Source organism: Mya arenaria, chromosome 17, assembly GCF_026914265.1.
Source record: "Mya arenaria isolate MELC-2E11 chromosome 17, ASM2691426v1".
NCBI lineage: Eukaryota > Metazoa > Mollusca > Bivalvia > Myida > Myidae > Mya > Mya arenaria.
In genome coordinates, this window is record NC_069138.1 from 46,711,801 (window position 1) to 46,737,788 (window position 25,988).

The window sequence follows — 25,988 nt, forward strand, 5'->3', positions numbered from 1 at the left end:
ATTATTTAGTAAGAAGAAAAAGTTGTATCACTCAAAATTTATGTGTGTTATACATGTGCATGTACTGATTTTGAATAAGAATGTCCCTTTTTATATAACCTTGTTTACATAAGTTTTACATTTAAATACGTTCGATATGCGTCGTTGTTTATTTCACTTCCTGTTTCGTTTTATTCCGGACTTATCATACAATTCTCTATTTGTAAGTTTATTATTGATTTGTATCATATTGAATGTTTTGAAATATTTTTGTAACAAAATAGTTTCATCTTTTTCCTAAATTGTTTCACATGAAAGGTTGGATTAATATTTCATTCAAATATTACTCACAACTGAGCACCAGACAATATTGTTTAGGTTACACGAGCGGCCATGAAAGTAATTTATTATCCTTATAATGCAACCTACATATACAGGCAATGAAGTCACTAATATGCAATCATTAAGTTCTAAGCTTAATCATTATGAATTTCAATTTCCGCGGGTGTTTAAAGGTCGGCCAACTGCCAATCACCCGATAAACAATCCCTAAATCAAATTTTCCGTTGACAATGAGTCAGCCAATGAGGTTGTATTCTAAGTCAGTTAGATGACCTGAATTAAACTCATATTGTTTAGGATAGGCTCGTTCACTACGCTCACTCCGCCCAATTTTAATCTTTAAGATTTGAAATCATGTCATTGAACTATTACATAGAGCTCGCGTTTAAGATATTTTTTACAGCATAAAGCCCTTGTACCGTCTTCATGCGCTCTGTAAAATTGGTCCACTTCAGTGGTCATTTATGGATCTTAACGCGTCTTACTTTAAATTTTATTTACGACCATTAATATCAATCTGTTAAATATATGCTATTAAAGCGACATTATACAAATACTCTTAAACGTTTAAAGCTGAATCGACAAAATATTCATTCAAACTGCATATTAACATTGCTGTGTCTCTGAGTAAACATACTAGTTATAAAGGAATTTCACTTATCTAAAGATACTTTGCATGTTCAATAGACCATTGTTATATATTTAATATGTCGATCCCGTAATATTTGTTTTGTTTTATATTTTCTTCCTTTTTTAGAAAATAACTTCCTTGTAATAATTCATGTTTTTTATTCAAATACACTCATCATCAAATTGTCATGTAAACTTGAACTGAATCTTATGAAAATAGACAATAATCTTCGACCATATTTGAGCTTGTAAATCAAATAGTAAACATGCATGCAAGTCTAAGCGCTGCATATCTCGACCAGCCTTTTAAGGTACAAATGCCCAATTATGATTGGTTGCCAGAAAGTACAGCACCAGCGATGAAGTATTGCAGTCAGCAGTTTTTAAGAAGGATACCGTGTTTAATTTGAAATAAAGGCGCATAAAATACGCTATCCTTCATAAGAACCATTCTGTTCGAACTTTATTCATCTGTTTCGATATATTAAAACTATTGCAATAACTCTTGTAAATCTTATATGAGAGTAAGAGTGTATCTAGAATCGTGTGTTTTTATTGATATGATAACTCTGAGACAGAATCAGACTGATTTCAGTGTGCACTCAATCCATACACATTTGATAAACACAACCGTCGGAACCAGTTAAATGAAATGACAATTATCACTTTATAAATATCACTAAAACTAGATCAGTCACGCTGCGTTTTTTTTACATCTTTTAAACTCGAAAGTTAATGATCATGAAGAACAAGAAAAATCAAGCTGATAAACAAATGTTTTCATCTCTTTCGTATTTTAGGTATTTAACAGGGTCGAAAAAACAGTTTTACCCTTTTAGCATGTAGTCTCGTTAGTTTGGCACTGAAAACGTCTTATAATGCGCCGGCTCTAACATATGTCTGAAAACCAACGTATGTTTTCCTATCGGTGGCTGACCGAATTAAGTGCGTTGAAACCGGCCAGTGTTTTTTTTATTATTATTTTGAATCTGATAAACATGGCTATTTCTGGTATGAAGAAAATGACAAATTAAAACCAAAAACCTGATAGAATATATGTAGAAAAAATGCCGGTTATTAACACGACCGTGTTGCTCTAGAGTGGAATATGGACTACCGTGTTTTGTCATTTGAATTTTGTGTAGCTTTATAATATAATAATTAGGGTTAATTAGGGATAAGAGTGAGGTTTGTGCACGTAAACTGGTTTAAAACCACAGTATATTTACATTTTACTGACCGTTCCAAGGCGGTACTTAACATTCCTTAATAAACATACCTTGTTTTTGTATATATAGTATAAATGTACTGTGTTGTTTGTGGAGTTTTGTGCTGTTGTTCCATGTTTCTTGTTTGTGATTTTTGTGTGTGTTCTAAGTCTTGGCGTTTACCCTGTGTCATTAAACGGGGTTTATGTTTCAAATTGTTGCTACTGAGCTTGTTTCTTTAGTTTTTCATATAAATATTAATAAGTACTGCGTTTTGATCTGGGATGTTGTATTCGACTACAGGTTTAAAATTGTTTAAGGTTCGAATTTCAAAAGGCGCCAGCGGAATCAAAATCTGCAAACATCTCTGAAAGTCGAATACGACATAATCATATTACTTACTGGTTTTTAAAAATCACTTAAAATACACATGATATCATAAATGTCATTTTAATGATGCATTATTTTTTTGTCTTATGACGTTAATTTAACATCGCGCAATGAAATTAATCATGAAGTGACGTCAGCAGAGTTGAACACGGCTGTATTGCACTGGAGTGAAATACGGACTTCCATATAATGCGTTTGGATTTGTAAAACGTAATGATACTATAAACGTGTTTGTCTGTTTCATTTGAATAGCATGGTTTCCTAGTTGTGATCAATACGTCAACGGTCACACCGACTTTGACAATATGTAGTGACTTGACATAAACAGAGCGATCTGAAATGTAAATCTGGAATAGTGATACATATCTACTTATTCTTCGTATATGTGGTGAGTGGTGAAATAAGGTTTAAAATGTAAGCCAAATTATGTAAAAGTCCGTATATCTTTAGTAAAAGCATTCAATACAAGTCACAAGCTGTTCCGTCTGGATACATTGATTTGCATTGTATGTTTGTTTCTGGTCTGATAGCACTATGCTATGAAATAAAAAAGAGTGCCACAGAGCAAACGCAAATGCTCGCATAAATTGTTAGTGTTGTTTTTCTGTCAAACAAGGAACCTTATTCACCTTAACCTAACAAGATCACAGTACCTTTTTATTGCTAGGGTTGGCCCAGTGGTGTCCATTGCAACATTATGCACACAAGAAATATACCAAACATATGGTTCGCAAATCAGTCCCAGCGCATTGCCCCTATACAATTGCTTTCAGAAATATATATTTTTGACATATTTATCTGGAAGCGTGATAATCACATTATTTGATTTTAAGACCAGAATGAAAATGCAATTAATGTTCTCGTTACATGTAAGAATATTGTATACGCCTTTATACGTGCATATGGGCTACCTTTTTGCTAATCATAAGGCAACATTAGAAAGACAACCTTAATGCATTTTTTTCCAAACCTGGTCAAATTATTAGAAATAGCAAAGTAAATGGTTTGTGTCTCTTGGTGTTTTATTGGCCTTGGTCATAGAGCCTTCAAAATATCTAGAATAAAATGACAACGAGTGTCAGATCTTTTTTTATCACATGCTTAAAACGGTGTTTTTATTTCCAATTTAGTTCCACTTTCTGAACCCATGGTTTGACAGCCAAAGCACTCACGAGTCTCAACGATGCGACATACAAATAGTTCTAAATGAAAATGACAAAAATAGCTAGCAGTTACTAGGTTTTAATTCTGATAAAGCGCTTAACAAGTCACAAATATTAAAATGTGTAGTAAAATATCCAACAACATAAATAACAAACAATTTTAACCATAAAACCCCCAATAAGTACACAATTTGATGACGTCACACTGAGAGTACATGCATTTACGCGGTTTAAGTGACCTACATCGGTCTTTCAAGTTTTACTGTGTGCATGGGTTTAAAATCTTTTCGCTGTTCCTTTTACGATGGTTTTGCAGCGTTGTCTTAGTGTACATGAAATTTCACAGAATGCAGAAGATTACGGCGAAGCCTTACTCTGTACTGCATGGATGTTGATGTTGAAAAAGTTCCACCAAGAATTTTTCCAGAGAACATGATGTTCTAGCCGTCGTGGAATATGTAAGGGGAAGCCTGTGCTGCGGAATTTGTATTTGTGTTTTTGGTAACAGCTAATTAAACTGGCAAGCAAATGGCATTGATTGCACATTGTCTGTGTTTGTCAAGATGGAGATGTTTGAAATGTTCTTGTGTTGTTTGTCACTACTGAGTAATGTGGCTGTATTTGTTGGCTGACTGGATATTTCTGTGACTAGTGATCTAAATTATCTGGTTGGCGGTACATTATTATCACAAAGTTTTTGAACAAGATGCTTTCTGGCACTATGATTCATTAGCCATTTGTCTCCCGGAAGTCCTACAACTTCATAATTGAGGTAAGTATTTGTTGGCGTTTAGACCATTTTGTTTACAAACAATACGCAGAAATATCTAGGTCGCGTGTGATTAGTCTAGACAACAGAAATGTCTGTTACGTTATTTTACACATTTGTAGGATAAAAATGGGTATATTACACCGAAAACAAGGGTAGGCATGTGATAATTTGTTTTTGTACTTTCTCGCTGAAATTATGATAACGTATAGCACAATTTTTGTAACTGTACTTTTACATCGATTTACCGTGTTGAATAATTTAAATTAAAACGTCATGAAACTAACATAAACTAAATTAATCGCATAAAAATGGATGACAAACATTGTTTAGTTGTTTCAAGGTACTTTTAATGGCATTCGATGCTACCTGTCCAAAATGTCCTTAGCTAATAATATTTTGAATAAAGCAATAAGCGAAACAGATTCAAGCCACCCATTTAAGCGTTACATTTGTAAGTTGCTTCATGCTAGTGCATGAAACCTTTACATATAAAATCCAATTAAATCGTTAACGTTGTGCGTTGCGAATTTGACAATTAATTGCCTCACTGCATGTAAAGCAATTGGAAGCTATCCGATAATACACTCGATATTCAAGAGTCCATATCCGTAAAGTAATCTTCGATATGAGACTAAAAACCCTCACTTTAACCACCCGTGTATGCCTTACCTGCATGTACCAAAATGACCATTTCAAACGCTTGACGGGCAATTTATAGCATTTGCAAAGGCTTTATCGACACAGCTCATGTCGGCTTACCTTGACATATTTAGATCAATCGTAACAACTCGGCCACCTCCGGCAAGCTTCGAGATAATGGCCGAGTTTTTCCGGTTGATATTTATTCAAATATTCATTGAAACGACCACATTTTCTTAAAATTGAAATACTTTCGGATTTGTTCTGTTTACATCCGGATTTAAAAGTGGCGCGAAATTGAACATCTTTGTTTTGTAAGTTTATTATTTAGTTATATTACACTGAATGTATGAAAAATATTTTGTAAAGGTAAAATAAGGTAGTTTTGGATTCAATTTAATAGCAAAGAAATCTAAATAAAACACTGTATATCAAAATAAATCTACAAGGAAGTTTATCTTTACAGTCGAAACTTTGAAAATTCAGCTAGGGCTCGCTTACTAACATATTTCATGAACTCGTTTAATGAAATACTGTATTAAATGACAACTCGTGTCAGATCTTATAGATATATATTGTTTACGACAGTTAAAATTAATATTGTTTGAGATTAATATGTAATGCTATTGGCCTTGCTCCGACAGAATCAAAAAGCAAGCTAACGTTTTATGATAGTATTTGCTTTAAACATCGTGCCAAATATTTGCAAAACGAAACTATACACATACTCTAAAACATTTAAAGCTGAAATCTTTCGATTGCATATTTACATTGTTGTGTGACACAATCACGTGTCTCTGGGCAAACATACTTGTTTTTAAAAGCATTGCACAGAAGATTTTTGGCATGTTCAGTGGCGGATCCATGACTTTCTAAATGGGGGGCACAACTAGTTATAAACATATCAAACTTTTTTTGAATGCATTATTTTAATCATATATTGACATGGAATTAACATTTGTCTCATCTGTCAATAATGTTTAGCAGATAGATTGAATTAAAAAAAAATATCATGACCGAGGTAAACCTTTAAAACAAAACACAAAGATATCTAGCCGTTTTGGGGAATCGAACCAAGGTCGATGGATTAACAGGCTATGTAGTTAACCACTCGCCCACCTAAGACACTCGTATTTATGTGTTAAAATTAGTGCTTTTTAAACCTACACTACAGTATATTGGTTGCACTCAACGATACTGCAGGTACTTCGGATTTCATTGTTATAAGTTTTAGTTAACTGAATTAAAAACAACTTGACAACAAATTCCAAAAAGGGTTTCAAATAAATCATTATGTATTAATTTACAAAGGCTCTAACATAATTCAGAGAACTAGACGATAATAAAGGCCGAAATGGAAAGTTTCAAAGCGGCAACGTTTTGTTAAATGCACGTCATGCACACACATTATATGTGTGACATATGGTACACAATGACATTATTAAAAGCAATGACGAACATATAATGTGTAGATGTTAACAGTTTAAAACAACTTATATTTCTGGTATATAATATATTCTGAAAACAGTAAACTTACACGTATAACTGCAGCCATATTACCTACTGTTGATCAGCTGTCTGTGTAAAATGCGGCGCCGATTTTTTTGTATCGATTGTTTCGGCCCCGGTGTCATTTTTCAAAAGACTTTTTCGTTTCGTATATTATATTATACTCGATAATCAGGTTGTTTATTTGCTCAAATGCGTATATAAGATTTAAATTGTGACAAAACAACTTATTTGTACAGTTAAATCAATAAAGATGTGCCCCCCCCCCCCAAAAAAAAAAAAAAGTTTCCTTGCTGGCCCACTGGGGGTAGTGTCGCCACTGATGTTTAAATAAATCATATGTCGATCCCGTAATATTTGTTTTGTCCGGTTGTATATTTCATCTTCCTTTCTTCAAAATATCCTCGTTGTAATAACTAATTCATGCCTTTTTGTCACAAATACAATCATCCTCATACGGTCATCTTAACATAAATAGACGACAAGAAAAACTGTGATACAAAGTATCACAGCGGGCCCACAAACAGATCTACCATGTAAATATTTTGAAGTTGGTGATGGCTGATGTCGAGTCCAGGCTATGAAGGAATTGAATGAGACCTATTTTGGTAAAACATTAACTATGCACAACTACAGTTTATATTAAACACTTCTTCCAGGTTTCAGTACAACTATAAGTTTTACAGGGGACACAGTTTTGTGACAGACAGACAGCACTAAATCAATATGTCTCTTGCCCTCTCGGGAAAAGACATAAATAAGGCAAAGTTACAGTCCTTGCACAAGCATAGCTGCCAATGGGTTTAAAGTAATTCCTTTCCATATACATGAACTAGTTCATTTGTATAAACTATTGAAAGCAAAAGAACAACAACTCAGATATTGATGTCACTGGTTTTTGGACGGTGCCCGCTCAGGGCAGCGTTCAGTGTAGGGGCAATCGGCTGAAAAGTTACAAACCGATCTACCGCCTGTCTCGGTCGAAGAAAGAGTGCGGTTTTTCAATGCTTAAAACACCAGTAATATTCAATAGCTTATAAGAACATTGATAATTATGCAATAAACCTAAAATTCTAAAGCACAAAGGATATGTTTAAAATACATTACTTAAGAATGCATGATTTATTTTATCTTGATTTTTTCCTGCGCGAGCTGACCGTTATATTTAATGACATTGGACTTTTTCCTTTTTTGGCACCAACCAAATTACTTGCTAGAATAAATCCGGACTCCAAGCTTTACTAGAATAAGGGCCAGTTTTATTAAACTTCGTACGAAGTCTGTTTTGCTTACGAACTTTGTACAATGTATCTCAGGCTGTTTAGCCGTTTTAATAAGAATTTCGTACGAACAAGCACCTGTTTCTTCGTAGATCTACGAAAGCTCTTATGGTGGCGTACGAACTTCGTAGACTAAAAAATGGCGCCACAACAACAGAAATATTCTATATTGGCGATCTTTCATTTATTATGGCGTATTTTAACAAAACCAACTGCCAATTTCAAGACGGAAGACGACTCTGTGGAATCTGCAACCCGGTGAGTAAATTAACCGTTTTGACTAAATTTTCAGGGGACGCAACCTCGCGCCAACTATGTTTTGAAAAACAAAATGCTCTTATTTCGATGCATTTCAAGAGTTTTGTTGTGATAAGAACACTGGAATATAGACTTAAATACTATCCAACCATTAGACTCATGGTATTTGAATTTTACGGTGATTTAAGTAAAACAAACAAGTTAAAAACAGACTGATTTTATGACAGTGTTTACACTGATCTGTCATTTCAATTTTCATCTGTCAAAGTTTTTATCATTTTTCAATAACTTGCTTTGACTTATATTTACAAGATAATCATGTCTCTAATAGTGTTCAGAAATTCTAAATCAACATTGAAGCTTATAAATTTAAAAGTTGCCTGGGGGTGGGGTAGTGCAAATAATTGTACGTTGGTGGATTTTTTTTAGATTTTTGATATGGCCAATCCTTCACGTACAAATTGTTTAGTACCAAAAGTGGGTAGTTGTTCCGATCAGGATTCCGGGATAAAGCATATAGAGTCTATAAAATATCAAAAAAACAAGAAATATTACCAGATAATGTTATTTTGTATTAGTTCCGTACACAAAAATAAATATCCAACTTATAAATATCCAACTTATAATTATGAGTTTGACGGCTTTTCTTCATTTCATTCTGTCAAAACATAACGATATATACATGAAGGGCACCTGCAAGGCTTCAGGGCACAGTTTTCAGTCGCTCGGAACAGTTCGGCCATGGCCGAGTTGTTACGATTGTATAACGAGGTCAATCTCGAAGCTTTGTCGGAGGAGGCCGAGTTATTACGATTGTATGAGTTGTTCCCCTTCGCATAATTGTTTTCTGTGTCAGTCAACTTTCGTTTTATTGGAAAGGTAAACAACTTATTTTAATGCATTAAATGCTTGTTTAGTGCAAAATAACATATCACTTACATGGTAAAATATTAATATAACTCTTTATGATCAATTTCAACCATAAAATACTTCACTTTAAACAATTTCAATATTTTTAAAACACCCCCATTTTTTGCGGGGGGTGGGATGGGTCAAAAAGTATTTTTTTAAAATATCCAGAGCAGCCAGAAGGTAAGCATAAGCTCTATTGGTCACAGATGGGATACTTGTTTGTCCCAAACTACATTTTTTTTCAATTTTCTTGCGGTTCTGAAAACATTGCATCTAGTAATGGGACTTGGACTGGGGACTCCCTGTTTGCAAGTTTGTGCTCTATCAACTTGGCTCACAGGCCCTTAGAACTTATTATGCCCCCTTTTGAAAAAAGTGGGGTATATTGTTTTGCACATGTCGGTCGGTCGGTCGGTCGGTCTGTCTGTCTGTCGGTCGGTCGGAATACCAAATGGTTTCCGATCAATAACTTGAGAACGCTTTGACCGAGGGACCTCATACTTGGTATGTGTATTGGTCATCACCAGCAGATGAACCCTATTGATTTTGAGGTCAGTGGGTCAAAGGTCAAGGTCAGTGTGACCTTTACATGAAAAACGGTTTCCGATCAATAACTTGAGAACGCTTTGACCCAGGAACCTCATACTTGGTAGGTGTATTGGTCATGACCAGCAGATGAACCCTATTGATTTTGAGGTCAGTGGGTCAAAGGTCAAGGTCAGTGTGACCTTAACATGAAAAACGGTTTCCGATCAATAACTTGAGAACGCTTTGACCCAGGGACCTCATACTAGGTAGGCTTATTGGTCATGACCAGCAGATGAACCCTATTGATTTTGAGGTCAGTGGGTCAAAGGTCAAGGTCAGTGTGACTGTAAGCTGAAAAAAGGTTTTCTGATTGTCCATATTTTATTTAAGTGTCCAAATCCTACTAACAATTTGGCTCCCAAGGGGGCATAAATGTTTCACTAACATCTCTTGTTATAAAATAACTTAAAGCTTGCAGTTGAATTGTTCAACCAGCTCGACAAACTGTTCCTGATAACTTAATTTGCAAACAATCTGACCTTTGTGGGTTAGTACTGGGACACACTCATGAACGGTATAATATTAGTATAGTAAACCTGGGTGCAAAAGTGAGATAGGTTCAGATCTTGAACCCCACGACTGATGACTACTTGAGCTCAAGCAATGGCTTTATTTAAACAGAAACCACCTTGCATTTAAAGAAAAATGTCAACCATATTTTAAGCTTCAGAAAGAAAACAGCCTGTTTATAAATAAATAGATTATTCATTTTTTATTTCAGATCTTGACATGGATCCAAGATGCTGGTAACTAGGCGGGACTGATTGTTACACAGAACTGCAGGTTTCTGGATGGGTAACTAAATTTCCATATGTCCGGTTTACTTGTGTTATTTATAAGCAAGATAAAAGTAAATACACCGCAAGAGCGAATCAAGTGGAAATCGTGCATTATGCATTATTTACTGTCAGTTTGTAGCATTTTTTTTACCAAATCTCAATTTAATACAAACTTTTAAGCTTATCATGCATATAGTTTGATGCACATTCTATAATTATAATATTAAAGATGTGCATTATAATATTAAAGATGTGCAGCATATATATGGAATGATCCACATCACTCGATACTGTATATATGTAACATTGCATGTGAAAATGCATAGCAACAAGTGATATAAGACTGCTGAAAAAATCACATTGCAAGTTTTCATATTTATTTTCAAAAATTGATGTTTTATACATTTTTCAAAAACATTAATTTGCGACAGAAATATGAAAAACTGCGATAAAATCTTTTGTCAGCATTCTTGTATCGCTGGTTTTCAGATGTTTACACAAAATTTGCTCATTCCTGGACAAAAGATAAAATATTATTAAAACTGTTAATCTGCAAGAGTGCGGCCTTAAAGAAAACAAATGAAATAAAAAGGGTTTTTAATGATTTCTAGCAGATAAGTCTGTTGTCAAAGAACCAAATTCAAGGTATCATTATAGCCGTCTGTCATGTCAGAGACAATACACTAATGTTATTGTATTATATTTTTATATGATGTATAGGTCCTAATTAGTAGGTCTATAAATCCGGCTTTAAGTGATTTTGAGTTGTGCCCTTTATTTAACTGAGAAAACAACTGATGTTTTATTATACGTATTTTACAAGTGGCTCTGTGAAATATTCTGTGACTGTTAAAAGGTGTAAATTTAAATTATTTTGTATATGTACTCAATTTTTTTTTATCATTGTTTTTTTTGCTCTTAAATAATTTTTGTTTTTCGTTTCAGAGACTCAGCGCCATGTCACAAATACTTCAGAACCTAGAATGAAAGTTACCGAAAGAGCAATAGACTTTCCAATCTCTACAAAATTCATCTTAACTGTTTTTCAAGGTGATACTTAAGACTACCAAAGGCTTTTCAAGGACAGAATTCACAAAACAGTTTATGCCACCATCTCATATCAAAGGATTGTGCTTGAGTTGAACAGCCTTCAAACAGAAACTGTTTCAAAACCTTCAATGGATTCATTCTGATTCAGTTTACCCTTGCTGTGATCTGAGCAACTATTTACATCAATTTAACATTGTAAATTGTTTAAACTTGAAAATTCTGTCTTCGTGCAACTCACATGAATATATTTATTGTGGACTTTGATGTTGACTCTATACAGGAAGAAGAGACCATCTTTATACATGCTGGCATATCTTTTAAAAAGGAAAAAATATTTTAACCAACATACTACACTGTTATGTCATCCAAGGACTCAGCTACTGACTCAATTTATCAATACTTCAAAGGAAAAATGTCTCTGTCAATGTAATTACTGCTGTGCATAATAAGACATTTTTATTATGCGCCCCTTCGAAGAAGAGGGGTATATTGCTTTGCACATGTCGGTCGGTACCGTCTGTAGACCAAAGCTTGTCCGAGTGATAACTCAACAATTCCTGGACGTATGGTCATCAAACTTGACATGAAGTTTGGGCCTGACCAGTAGATGATTTTAGGGCTCATCGGGTCAAAGGTCAAGGTCACAGTGACCTTGAATGGTAAATTAATTTTAAAGCTTGTCCGAGTGATAACTCAACAATGCCTAGACCTTTCGTCATTAAACTTGATATGGAAGTTGGGCCTCACTAGTAGATGACCCTATTGGTTTTGGGGATCATCGAGCCAAAGATCAAGGTCACAGTGACCTTGAATGGTAAAAGGTTGTCCAAGTGATAAATCAACAATGCCGGTCCCCATGGCCCTCAAACTTGACACGGTGGTTGGGCCTTACCAGTAGATGACCCCTATTGATTTTAGGGGTCAAAGGTCAATGTCAAAGTGATCTTGAAAGCAAACTCGACAATTCCTGGACCAATCATGCCATTCAGTCTGAATGGTCATCAAACTTGACATAAAGGTTGGGCCTGACCAGTAGATGACCCCTCTTGACTTTGAGGGTCATCAAGCCAAGGTCAAGGTCACAATAACCTTTAATGCAAAAAGATAACAAATCCTCTCTCAGGGATATCTCAACAATGCCTGAACCTATGATCATCAAACTTGACATGAAAGTTGGTCCTGACAAGGAGATGACGCTTATTGATTTTAGGAGTCATTGGGTCAAAGGTCAAGTTCACAGTGACCTTGAATGCGAAAATGTTTCGAGTGATAACTTGACAATGCCTGTACCCATGGCCCTCAAATCTGACTTGGAGTTGTGTCTGGCCTGTAGATGAGTCCCTTTCATTTTAGGGGTCATCGGGTCAAACGTCAAGGTCACAGTGACATTGATTGAAAAAAGCTTGTCTGTGTGATAACATGTCAATGCCTGAACCCATGTCCCTCAAACTTGACATTTAGATTTTTGTAGACCAGCTCATATGGATTTTGAGGTCATAGAGTCAAAGGTCATGGTCATAACACACTCTATCCTCACACTTTGAATGGTCATAATCTTAAAACTGCCTCAAAGGCATCCAATGTCAGTGACTAATCAGCTGTCATTTCGGTCCATGCTTATTTCATTCAATTGTTCATATTATCCTGACAACATGGGGCTCAGGTGGGGGCATAATGTTTGACAAACATCTCTTGTTGATACTTGGCTCATTTCTTACATGTAGCTGTAACATTTTGGGCAACTTTTCAATTATTTTGTTTAAGACATTTTTCATTCAGCTCATCTAAGCCTAAGTTAGTGTTCATGTTAACTTTTGTGACTGCCTGTTTATTGTACTTTTTATAAATTATTTTTAATGACTTTTTCTCAAGAACCATTTGGCTAAGTATGTCTCCTGCTGAAATAGAATAATTCTTTTAGCTCCAGTTGTCTGTCTGTCCGTCTGTAACAAATTGTGTCTGCTCCATGTCTCTTTAACCTTTTGAAGGATTTGATATAACTTCCCACAAATGTACACCATATTGAGAGGAAGGGTTTATTATTATAACTGTTCAGCAGTTTCTGAACTTGACTGTATTATATCTTGCATTTACCTGAAGCTGTTAAGTGAACAATATAACATTGACCAATACAAGGAACTAAACCTTCTAGGTCACCATTTTGGAATAAAGTAATACTTAAAGCTCATATGTCCATAAGAATCTGCTCATATACAGTTTAAATAGCTTAGGGCTATTCCAGTTAAACATATGTCCCACCCCAGGACGGCAAAATAAAGAAATTCTGTAGGGGGTAGGTCTTTTTCTTAATTTGCTACTGTAGGGGGTGGTGATAAGTCCAATTTCGCTTCTATAGGGGGGCGTCATTTTCTTTTTTGCTTCTGACCGTATCTGCTCATTTATATTCACTGCTCATTTATATTCACTGCCCGATGGTGAAATACCGTTTTTTTTTATCCATATAACATATTTTACCGAACGTCGTGTACAGAATTGGTTTGAATACAAATTTTCGCGATATTACGAGTCGGTTCCGCGGTACCGGAAATCAGAAGAAGTTGCGTCCCTTGACAACAAGATGGCGGAGGCGCCAGAATTTGTAAAGTCGTGGTCGAAGACCAACCTACAAAATTGGCTAGAAACCAATAGTTGCGCCGCATGTGTGGATACGTTTCGTATACCAAATTGCAGTGTTCGACACTAACGGGGTCCCGGGATCCCGAGGACACCAGTTTTTCAGGAGGGACACCTGAACTTCGAAGTCCGGTATTCCGTCGGGACACTTTAAATTTCTGACTGATAAACGCTAAATATCAATAAATAAGTAGCATTTAATTAATTTATTACCTAAATTCGGGCTCCCTAAATTTCTTGACAGCACATGTCAAAACAATATTATTAATTATCATTATCGGACTCATCAAAGCGAAAGTATAGCTGACTATTTGACTATAGTTACGTCATGAATCTATAAATAAACAGGTCATTTCACAGGCGCATGCAGGTTAACGCTTCCGTTTTGTTGTTTACATTTTAAACAAGGTCAGAGCTGACAGAGATTTATTATCGGTAAAATACTTATGTGGAATTGTTTTGCTTATGTGTCAGAACCGCCCAAAAAGATGCCAACTCTGATGATACCTTTTATATAATATGATGCGACCTTTGAGTATTTACAGTAACATTTACGACGCAAAAGAACTGCATCCTACATTCAGCATTCTTTGTTAATTGGCATTCAACTTATCAATATTCTTTGTTAATTTTAAAGACATATATTTTATGCCTTGATAAAAAATAATAGAAATAAAATTTGCAGGGTTCTATTCATTAATTCAAGAAATTTATAAAATTTTATGACTTTTTGGCGCGAAAATTAACATGTATACACAATTTTTGGTCGTCTGCTCTTCCAGTATGCACTACGACTGTTGGGCAGTCTGATTGATTTATCAACAGCTCTACTAAATATTGATTGGAGTTTTCACAAGCCAGATGTAATATTCCTACAGTTTCTTAATGAAAAGCACCGACATTTTAAAAGACCCTGAACCATGATGTATTTTATGCGTATTTTCCAAAAATCTAAAAATAGTAACAACATCAAGTTTTTGTTTACATTGTATCCATCTCTGTTTTTGACTGAAAACAAAAGGGACTTAGACATTCTCCCGCTTTTGAACCCAATCTACCAACTTAGAGACCAAAATATACCTCGCCATTCAGTGCTACTAACCTGTCATTACATGCTGCTGAAAACATGTATAATAATTATGGTGGTTTATACTTGCATTACAAATTGAAAAGTAAAAGGATGTTGAATTTAATATTAAAATAGGCTCAACAATGAAAAAATGTAAAAAGTGGAAGGGACTCCTAATTTCAGGAAGGGACACCTGATTTCAAATGTTGGTGTCCCTTCGGGATCCCTTGGAAAAATGGTTAGTGTCGACCCCTGAAATTGACAACAGTTGTCTAGAATTTTATTAGAAATCATAATTTGTACGTATTGCGTAAATGTTATAAATCCGAATGTTTCGTCCCCTTAACATTTCGACCACAAGTTATTTTAAGGTTGTATATAATTACATGGGTGAAAGTTGTGGCTTAATATGCACTTATAGCAACATATGAAGAAACAAGAGAACCGTGGGGTGTAGGTTATAGTCCATATAATGGAAAATAACAAAATTTATTACAAGCGAAGCCCAGTAATAAGTTTTGTTATTTTCCATTACATGAGCTGTAACCGACTTATAGTTCACCCTAGTTTCTAAGCCAATCATCGAACAAGGCCGTATACAGCGTGCCCATTGGCTGCTCGAAGTTCATTTGGCGCGCGCCATGTCTGTTGACCTAGTTATAATAATTAACTTATTGGATGCAGATGTGATCTTATATGAAACCTATTCGAGCAAAGATTTGAAAATCTCTGGGTGATGATTGGCTTAGAAACTAGGGTGAGCTATAAGGTCCTATATAGCTCACCTGATCAAAGAGTTACAAAAGAGTAATTGCAAATAATCTTTGCATATAGACGTATAAAAAAATAAACTTCTCAAGGGGGTCCGAATTTGCTCAAAAAATATTCTAAAGGGGGTTCTTTTCTCATTTAATAAACTTCTGAAGGGGGATGGTCCATTTTGAAAGTGCCTTCCTGGGGTGGGACATATGTTTTACTGGAATAGCCCTTATACAAGTATATCATTTCAACATAACATCAGATCCTCCACTGTTTTATGTTTGCAACATTTTTTTTTAAACTTTGATTTATATATCATGACTTTTATGAATAAATACCAAACAACAACTCACAGATCTATACTCATTTGGGCAGAATTTTGTAAATCCAAGCATTGTCATTTGATATTCAATGCTTTTTGGCAAATTGGGGCATTTTCTGTCACATTAAAATCAATATTAACAATAAATCTCCAACTTCAATATTCTCATATTTTTGTGCCCATTCTTTGCCAATTATTTGTTTGTCTATTGGTATACATGTATGTTTATTCATACTGTTTTTCAAAATAACGAATTAATAAAATGTTTGAAATATTTTATTTGTTCATAACTTATTTAATATAGCAAAAAGATGACTGCATTTTGTTTTATTTCACATCATGATTACTCATAGAGCAAGACTTGAAAAAGTATAGTGATATAGCCACAGGTGTTTGTCTGACTTTCTCCTACCCAAGAGGGCATGTGTTTGAATCCCAAGTTGGAAAATACAGTTCAAAGGTCAGTTGATGTATCCTGATTGCAGGCAAAGAGAAACACTCTTTGATGGGCACCTGTAAAATAGAAGATACATAATCTTTACTATTATCCATAAAACGTGAAAGTTGTTAGTAAAATAAAAAAAGAAATGGTCTAACATTTTTTTCAAATACAATTATTGATAATATTTATTGTAAAAGTACACATTTACCTTAAGAGATAAAAACAAACAAACACTACAGTACAAATTTGTATTGTAAAAGCCATTTCTCAAATTCAACTGAAATGCCTGCCTTGACAGTGATTTTTTGTATTAAGATTACATATATTGGTAAAAAATCGGTAGTTTGCAAGAAGCAGTAGCAAGTATTTTCTTATTTCATACTATGTTATAATGGCAATTGCATCTGTTTTTGAAAGACTGGGTCTAATAACACTAAAAAATATAATAATAATCCTACTCCCCGATTACTGTTTGCATAGTTTTTGCAATAGTTGGTTTAATCATACGCTGAGATATACAGTCATACCCAATGCTTTTCAGTGCTGCAACACTGCATCTCAGATGACTGAGCTTTTCTTTCAAAAGATTGCATGCAATGAAAAGCTTAATAAATCATATCAATTACAAACAAAGAGGATACTGTAATTGACAATAGGTCTACCTATTTGTAATGACAAATGTCATTTGTATACTGGTTAGTATAAAGAATTGTATATTAAAACATATTTGAGTGTGTAAACTTACATACCTTAAGGAAACAGTTCAAATAATATTCGCTAACTAAACTCTTTCTTAAATTTGTACTTCCGGGGTTTCAATCGAATAGAACAAAGAATTAAAGAACGTATATAATAGTACATTTACCTTTTGGGATATGATTATTTAACATGTTAACGCCATAACAATTATTATATAACAATACAAGCGATAAGAAATGAATATAGTTGGTATCGAAATGTGTCATAACCTGAAAACATTGCAACGTGACACAGGAAACAGCTGTTTAAACGGGTCAAACCATGCCGTAGCAACCGTAGTCGACAAAACGTTACCACCCACTATATTTATTAAAATAAATAGTAAATGTCTATTTTGATTATTCGAAAAGCGAAGCAGATCAAATCACTATTTGCGATTTTTTTTAGTATACTCACATCTACGGTTTGTTAACATTTTTGTTCGATCCTTCCCCATTTTGAAGAGTAATTACGTACGAAAGCGTTAATAAAACGGTCGCAGAAATCTTCGTATGCAACTTCGTACGAAGTGATCGCTTGCTTAACATGCATTGATAAAAAATAGTCATGCATGACGAAAGTTGGCTCTGGAAATAACCAAACTGTCAATAGTTGATAACAACGACACGATTTTGAAACCAGGCAGCTCTCCCTGTATATTTTTCTGCACATACACTAGAGGCACCGTCCCTCAGCACTTTCAGTGCTTTGATTAATATTGCAACTTTGTTTGAGTATGATAAACCTGTTTTCACTATGCAGACAAGTCACTTTTTATTAGCAACATTTTGCCTTGTTTTCCACAAAACAACTTCTAATATTCAACAGATTAAAGAGAAATCATTTCTTATTTAAAATGATCAATAATGGATTGGCAAACAACATTTTTTGATCGTTCTCTGATGTAGTGCAGATAGTTTTCCACAAGTTGTGAGGCTAACATTTAAAGCTACATTTACAATTAAAATAATTGGTTCAAACAATTGTAAATGAAACACCTAAAAAGTAATTTAATCCGTGATATCTTCTCATCTTTTCACCAAACCTGCACATTTTTTTACTGAATTCATTTCAATGAACTGCCATTTTCAATAAAAATACACAAACATCCGTCTTTATGTTGTACACTTTAAGGGGTATATAAAATAGATTAAACAAAATAGGTCTTAAAAAATCTTTAATTTCAAAACTTATTTTGTTTTCCTTCTTTGTCTATATGGTCAGCAATTGGTCAGCAACTCTACCCTTTTTCTATATCGTCAGCTAACTCGTCAGCACTTTAGTACGTGCCCAGAAACGTTGCGAAAACAAACGTACGGAAGACAACCCTGTACAAAAAATTGACTGTGTCTACATTAATGTCAAAAGTAACACCGTTTATTTAATGACGAGACAATCATTATGGTAAGAACGACAACTCATGTGTTCAAGGGAAAAATTGAATGTGACTACATTTTCAGCTCAAAAGTACTTGAATTTTTTAAGAAAAAGAGACGCATATTTTAAACCAAGTTCTTAAGTCTCCATAAACCTTTTACTCACCACGTATCAAAAATAGCGGGCCGCTGCAGCGGTCCGCAATGACTTTGGAAAGTAAATGCTGCAAAAGATACATTAAATCCTTAATTTTATACCATACTTGTGTTTGTAAATTGAATATCAAACATGCATGCATGTCACACAAGTGCATTACTCGACCACCATGTTAAGATAAAATCAGGGGCGGATCCAGGAGTTGATGTTAGAGGGGGGCGTAACTTAGTGGCGTTACCTTTTGACATGCCCCTCTCCCTCAGAACCAAAAGTATAAGGCATGAACTGTTCGCATGGTGATTTGGGATCACTCCCTCATGAATTTGTAGTCGGAAATGGTGCATTATAAGCGTATTTCATTACCTTTTTTATCCCATATTGATGAAAAGTTAACTTGGAAGATTTTAGAGGGGGCACGCGCCGGATGCGCCCCCTCTAAATCTGCTAGTGAAAATGCCCAATTATGCCCGACAGCACCAGCAACTACTATTATGAAGCAATGAATTGTTGCATTCAGATGTAAGTCAGCTGTCACATTCGATAATCGTAACCTTCGGCCTTCAAATGTCGTGTTTAAGACCAAGAACTCTAAATCCAACTAAGCTGGCAATTCTACGTCATAATCATACTACAGTAACTACATCAACTACTATAAAATCCAAGTTAGTATTTAGTAGATCCATAAATGGCCAATGGTTCATTAACTGAAATTTGATTATAGAAACTTAAGTAAATAACGAGAATATATATATAAAGTTTTGAAAGTTAAAAGTCTGGAGTTTAAGAACACACGGCTCAATAATATGTAGTAATCATTTTGAAGTGTCATATGAATATTTAGAATTGTGTGGGGTTTTTTATTAATATTATTTCTGAGAAACAGGTATATATTTTTAAAAATACTTTAATAGTATCCATATGAAACTTTGTTAGAACTAGTCATAGCACAATGAGATATAAGTATGTTCATACACTACATATAGCATACTAATTAATATCCTCTTGTGGCAGCTGACATTTGCAACTTCTTTCTCCAGGTTCCATTCAATAATTTATTAACAATATTTTGCAACATTGCAACCATGCTTTCATTAGAATAATGAATTACAAATGAAAAGTTTGTCTTGAAAAATGTATTAATTTAATTACCGATGCAAACTGTACAAAAATATGAAAAGAATACAATATTGCAATATTTCTTTCATAAATAGTTTGTTTTTGAAAACAATGTATGTTTATAATTTGTTATAAATACTTAAACTAACTATTGCCCCATTGACAATCACATAACAAGGCATTGACATGGTCAATACTGAGATTGTGTTGTTTACTTGAGTCACTGCGGTCACAGAATGTTACCATGATTACTAAATTAGGGCTTTTGGGCCAAATTCATGAAGCAACTTAAGTAAATATTTAAACTAAGTGGACAATTACCATTTTCGTAATAAACTATTAAAATCAGCATGAAAATAATTTATTCATATGAATAGATCTTATGTAGTGGGTGAATTTAAATCATCTTTGTTGAAAATTTGGATTATCTTCAACTAGTTGAAATTACTCATTAAAATGCTTTGTCAATACGGCCCGACATGATGAAAAGCACATTTGAGAATTTTCACAGAATGACTCTTTTACTGCAAAGTAATCAGACCAGTATCGATCAACTTAATGCCTTAGCATGTACAATCAATATAACATTGACAAGGACATTTCTCCTTTTTAGATCTCATAAAATAATGGAGCCGGTAAGTGACTGAATGAATGACATAACAGTGCACATGTTGTTGATATAAGTTTGTTTGCATTTGCGGAAATGATTACTACCACCAAGTTTTTAGGTAGTCTGTCCTGCCATGAATAGAGCTGGCATCCAAGCTAACTATACAAACTGAACATTGAGTAAGCTGCGCGATGGCAACACTTTCAAGGTTAAAAGTATGTGGTTGCCAGAAAAATCTCTATAAACAAGGTATTTTTCGTTTGTAGATTATGAATTTTCTGCTGTACTTCCGGCAACTTTTGAAAAGAAGTACATGGAACAGAAATAAATCAAGAGCAAAACGATAATTAAAAGCAACTATTATGAAGTAGAGAATTAAAACTCAAGCATTTTAATGTAGTCATCGATGTTTTCACAGGTTCACTTCTCTATTAAATTGGCATATTTAACCCAGAACAAGAGCGCCGTTGAGCACACGCCAATGTATCTCTGTTGTTGTTTTCAGTAAGATAAACGACTCAATTCAACATTTCTTAAAGCCAAAACTATAGAGATTGAACAGCGAACGTCTTTGACAACAAGAATACAAAGTTTTGAATATCTTTTACGGTTTTTGAATATTAAAAAAGCTATGAAAATACACTGTCATTGTTTCTTTGAAGCATGTATTAGAACGAACATTAAATAACATAGTAATATCAATCATTTTCACTAAAGCCTAACATTTGCTTGTTTGGCCTTAGTATTGTCCAGGGTATTTTGTAAAAAGCTACCTTTTAGGGCGTGTAGTTTCATGTTAGTATTGGTATGTATCTAACTAAGGAAAGTATATAATAACCTTGATACTTGCGCTAACTTCCTTGTTAGTTTAAACAGTATTTTTTTTCAGATTCACATTATAATGATAAACACAGTAATAGCATATTCAATACTAAATGGTTGACGGAGGTAATAATACATGAAATGTAGACAAATGAAATATGCACAAAACAAAATAATTTGACAGAATTGAATAGGAAGGTATGGTAGCTTATACTATGCCTCGCTTCTGTCACTCTTTCAAACTGCTTGTAATGATGTAAATGATTCATTATTTGTATATTTATGTAATCGTTATAATTTGATGGATAATGTGAAAGGTGAACGTCAAATAAATAAGGAAGGAGGTGGTAAAATGCGCTAGGAGTATGAACGAGAGTAATGTAAAGAGCAGGAAGAGGAGGGGGATGGGCATGGATAGGTCAGTAGTGTTGAACGTGATTGAATATCGTTGAGTTTGTCTGGTCCGTGGCGTTTTTGGATCCAAACAATATAACTTGAAGTGTCATATAGGCCTTATAGCAGGCAATTGGTCGAAAAGGCGATGCCTTTGTGCCTGATATAAGGGACAGGTAAAAAGAAATGGAAGGTGCCCTCGATTTCACCACATTGGCAATTTGGGCTATTGATAATGTTTTTAGAGAACAAATGTTCATTAAGATTACTACATGCATTGTTGTGGGACAAATTGAGTTTTTCCGTCCTTTACAGTATCTTGAACCTGAGATACATGACTATATCAGGTACGCAGAGGTTTACATGTTTTGTCAACGCACATGTAGAACAAAAGGCCGGTCGTTAACGGCATTTGCATTTACTTTATAGTACATTTTATGCAATAATTTATATTGAACTTCAACATTAAACTTATCTAAACAATCCTTAATTGTGATGGACATGGATCTTGGCACACATATTATCTAAACCTAACACGAGCAAAAATGATATTTTCCGTCACAGAAATATGTAACTTCTACGAAAGAAAAAATCCATCGAGAGTTTATCAAACCAAAGTCACGACTATGCTGATAAGCGAATACGTTTTTTTCATATTTTGAATGTTCTTGTTTAACTAACACAGGTTGAACTCACTGAAAGGACTTAATCCTGCCAGACATCAGCCCTGCGTTCAGTAGCATCGTAGTGTATTTACACAACAGACAAGCAATCATCTTTACTGAACTTATAGCAGGATGTCTGCTGGTCCCAAGCCCACAAAAATGGAGAGGGTACGTTATTCTGTAAATGCCCTTCATTAAAAAAAAATGTGTTGTTGTTTTACCGAAATGTTTATATACAAATACAAACCCAGTGTGTGTATACCACGTGATAAATGGCGTCATATGCTACGTCGGAAGGCACAAATTTGTTTGAAATGAAGACTTAAATCAAAATAACTATTCATTTTCAACACCATTTTAAATGAAATGAAGGGCCACTAAAAGAGCCCCGCATTTGTTTTATTTCCGAAATGTGATGAGGTCATTAGTTTTATCAAACACTTCGACAAACCTGTTTCCAAAAATATGTTTTGACAGTGCTCCGTCATACGGCCGCATTGTGAAAAGGTTTGTCGAAGTCATTTAAGAAACTAAACTCGCAATCAAATTCTGGTAAAAGTCCGAAGGTGGCGCTCCGTAAGCGGCATAGACTGTTCTATGTTTCATTTAAAATGATGAAGAAATAGTGAAGTTATCTTTGTTTAAAGTATTTTTCTCAAATCAAAATATTGGTTTCCGACGTAGCATTCATGGCGCAATTTATCACGTGGAATACACACACTGAAACCTATCTGTAAAAGTAACTTCAGGCAAAAGCTGATGACTTTACAAACTTAAACATTCATCACAAAAAATATGCTTTTTGTATAATTCTTCTTTTATTCGACTGAATTCGGTGTTGTAAAAGGTTGTTATTGAGTGTTACTTTTTCAGGGGTCCGGCAAATTTAATTGCATTCATTCTAAGACAGTTGCTGTTGCTCTCAAACGAAAGAACCATGCTGTCATTTGTATAGTAGCGAGCATCATCCTAACGTTGATTTTTCTAGTTTTCATAATAATGTGGTCTGTTATAAGAGAACCTTTAACAATGTCAAAAGAAAGCTTAGCATGCATTCCTTGCAACAAAATGGAACACAGTTCTAACAAAAACCTAGACCCTGCTGCTGGTATCAAAAGGAGAGACGATGGGATGTGCTGCGGATCTGTCGAAAGCATTGCGCAGATGTTGTTTCAAAAGGTAAATCATTAAATGCATTGTTTATTGCGGCAGATCAAATAAACCAGTCCCTAAGCACATTGAACAGTGTTAGCATGGGCATCAGACTTTTAAAGGTTACACAATTTTTTAATTTGTTTAAAATTGTATAAGAAGTTAAACGTATACGAGCTTTCAATGTTTCGTCACAAACATATCAGATATCATATGGGCATCGAATCATTTACAATGACCACAAAGGTTTAGCTTCAGCTAGACCATTTGATTTTAAAAGAAATTTGATAATGTGTCACATATATTTTATTTAACTAACAACAACCAGGGATTATATTATGAATGCATATCATTTTTACTTGACACGTCTTGAATCTCAACCCAAGAAATAAATACCTGTATGTTGATATGTATTTTCTCGTTTGGCATGTAATTTAGACATTTATTCTAATATATCATCTTTTAGGAAATGGCAGTTCAGTATTACTACAGCAGTTCCAGTGGAAGTAAGTATAAGCTGATGCTTTTTCTGTTAAGTAATGCAAACATGGAGCCCTAAAGTAATGTTATTTACTGATGATTCGCGATTGAACAAAATAGTTTTTCTAGTTTCCATCGACTAATCATTATAAGAGTGTGTTTCACACACTACAGGTCTCATTGACATGGCAGAAGTGTATGCTGACTGTGAAAGGGAAACAAACGACAAGCAACCCATTGCTAAAGTAGTTGGAATTGTGGAGTGCACTCCAAGCTACATAGTTGAGGGTAAGAACTGGGAATTTTATGTTTCATATCCATATATCGTTTGATATGTGTGGTTGTATCTGTCACTGATATTATATCGTATTTTTATTCAAGGTCATTACAAGGTCCTGTGGAATAAAAACGGTCGAACTTTTTATGCCAACAATTGCGTCCACTTGCAACTCGAAGGTGAGATATTTGTCCGGAAGGCTGGCTACTACATCGTTTCGTCGCAGCTGAATCTACGGAGACGACGTTCAGAGACAAACACACCGATAAATGAAACCAGACCAACGACGTTCAGTCATCATGTAGACCTGCTCTCACACATGTATGGCACAACTGGTGTGCTGATGCAAACCAAAAAATCAATTGAAATAAATGGGGTTCACTTCACAAGTTTCCTGTCAGCGGTTTTCAAGCTCAACAAGTATGACAGGCTCTCTGTGTCTGTATCGCATCCTGAATTGTTAGACTTTAACAATCCCAATGATCATTTCCTGGTGTATTACACTTATGATCAGCCAAACTAAAATACGCTTCAATTACGTTTTACTTTAGCATATCAATTCAAAGAAAACTAAGTAAAAGAACATGTTTTTAAAAGTTCCCACATAAACCCCATAAGCAGTGCCTCATATTTTTTTCATATGCATCTATATTCCGACACACGACTTTTAACCAAGGATGATTCATAGTCACATTGATCTTGAATATCGTGCTGACAAATATATTAACCAAGATTCATGAAGATCGGGGAAAAACTGTTGTATTTGCCCGCTTTTTGCCAATCGATAACTCAGAGTTTCGATTAAAAATATTCATTTTCAAGGCTCTTCAGTTGAGGAACACAAGTGTTTATATCTGGGAGTAGGATTTTGTTAGTGGTCCCCGTTTATAAAAATGCTGTAATGTTTATTGCTAACCACTGCAAAGCTAGATTAATTATAAGTTTTTAACGAACTACACATCATCGATGTACAAAGCTGTTATTCCTTTGTTTATTTTGCTACTTACAAGTTTGATTTTTCAATGTATACGATTACCCTTTAAGTTATACTTTTTAAACAACTAACCATTTTACAGTGGTATGTCAACTAGTGGAACCCTGCGCGTGTGCACTGGCCGTACAGCCGGGAAAACTTGTTGATGTTATCACTGTTTTCGATGCTCTTATCCAATTTTCCTATTTGTATTTGTATGCATGAATATATCGAACGGCTTTTGTTAATACTCGCACCAATATGTGTTCATTTAAACAATATTGTTACATATAAACTTTAATTTCCAGGTCACAAGCTCATTGTTTTTATTTATTTAATATGCTATTCATGTCAAAAAAATAGCTCAATGATCTAATGCTTCTTGTTAATACATACCAGACTTCAAATAAAGATTCTTGTATCTATTGTATCTTTTATGTTCTTTAAATGAAAGGTGGATATTTACGTAACTTTGATTTCATAATGAATGTCCCTTTAATAACG

At 34.5% G+C, this 25,988-nt stretch overlaps 1 protein-coding gene across 1 annotated transcript; it reads left to right on the top strand.

The window, feature by feature from the left end:
• The first annotated feature begins 157 nt into the window (after positions 1-157).
• Positions 158-25,914, top strand: LOC128224621 (uncharacterized). Its single transcript, XM_052934545.1, has 6 exons — positions 158-202; positions 22,623-22,770; positions 23,476-23,781; positions 24,221-24,260; positions 24,409-24,522; positions 24,616-25,914. The coding sequence occupies exons 2-6, from the start codon at positions 22,735-22,737 to the stop codon at positions 25,032-25,034; spliced, it is 915 nt and encodes a 304-aa protein (XP_052790505.1). The 5' UTR covers positions 158-202; positions 22,623-22,734; the 3' UTR covers positions 25,035-25,914.
• The last annotated feature ends 74 nt before the right edge of the window (positions 25,915-25,988 follow it).

Coding starts and splice junctions, on each gene's coding strand:
- LOC128224621 (XM_052934545.1), top strand. CDS start 22,735: ATGTCTGCTGGTCCCAAGCCCACAAAAATGGAGAGG. Junction 22,771..23,475: donor AGCCCACAAAAATGGAGAGG/GTACGTTATTCT, acceptor TTACTTTTTCAG/GGGTCCGGCAAATTTAATTG. Junction 24,523..24,615: donor TCCAAGCTACATAGTTGAGG/GTAAGAACTGGG, acceptor TTTTTATTCAAG/GTCATTACAAGGTCCTGTGG.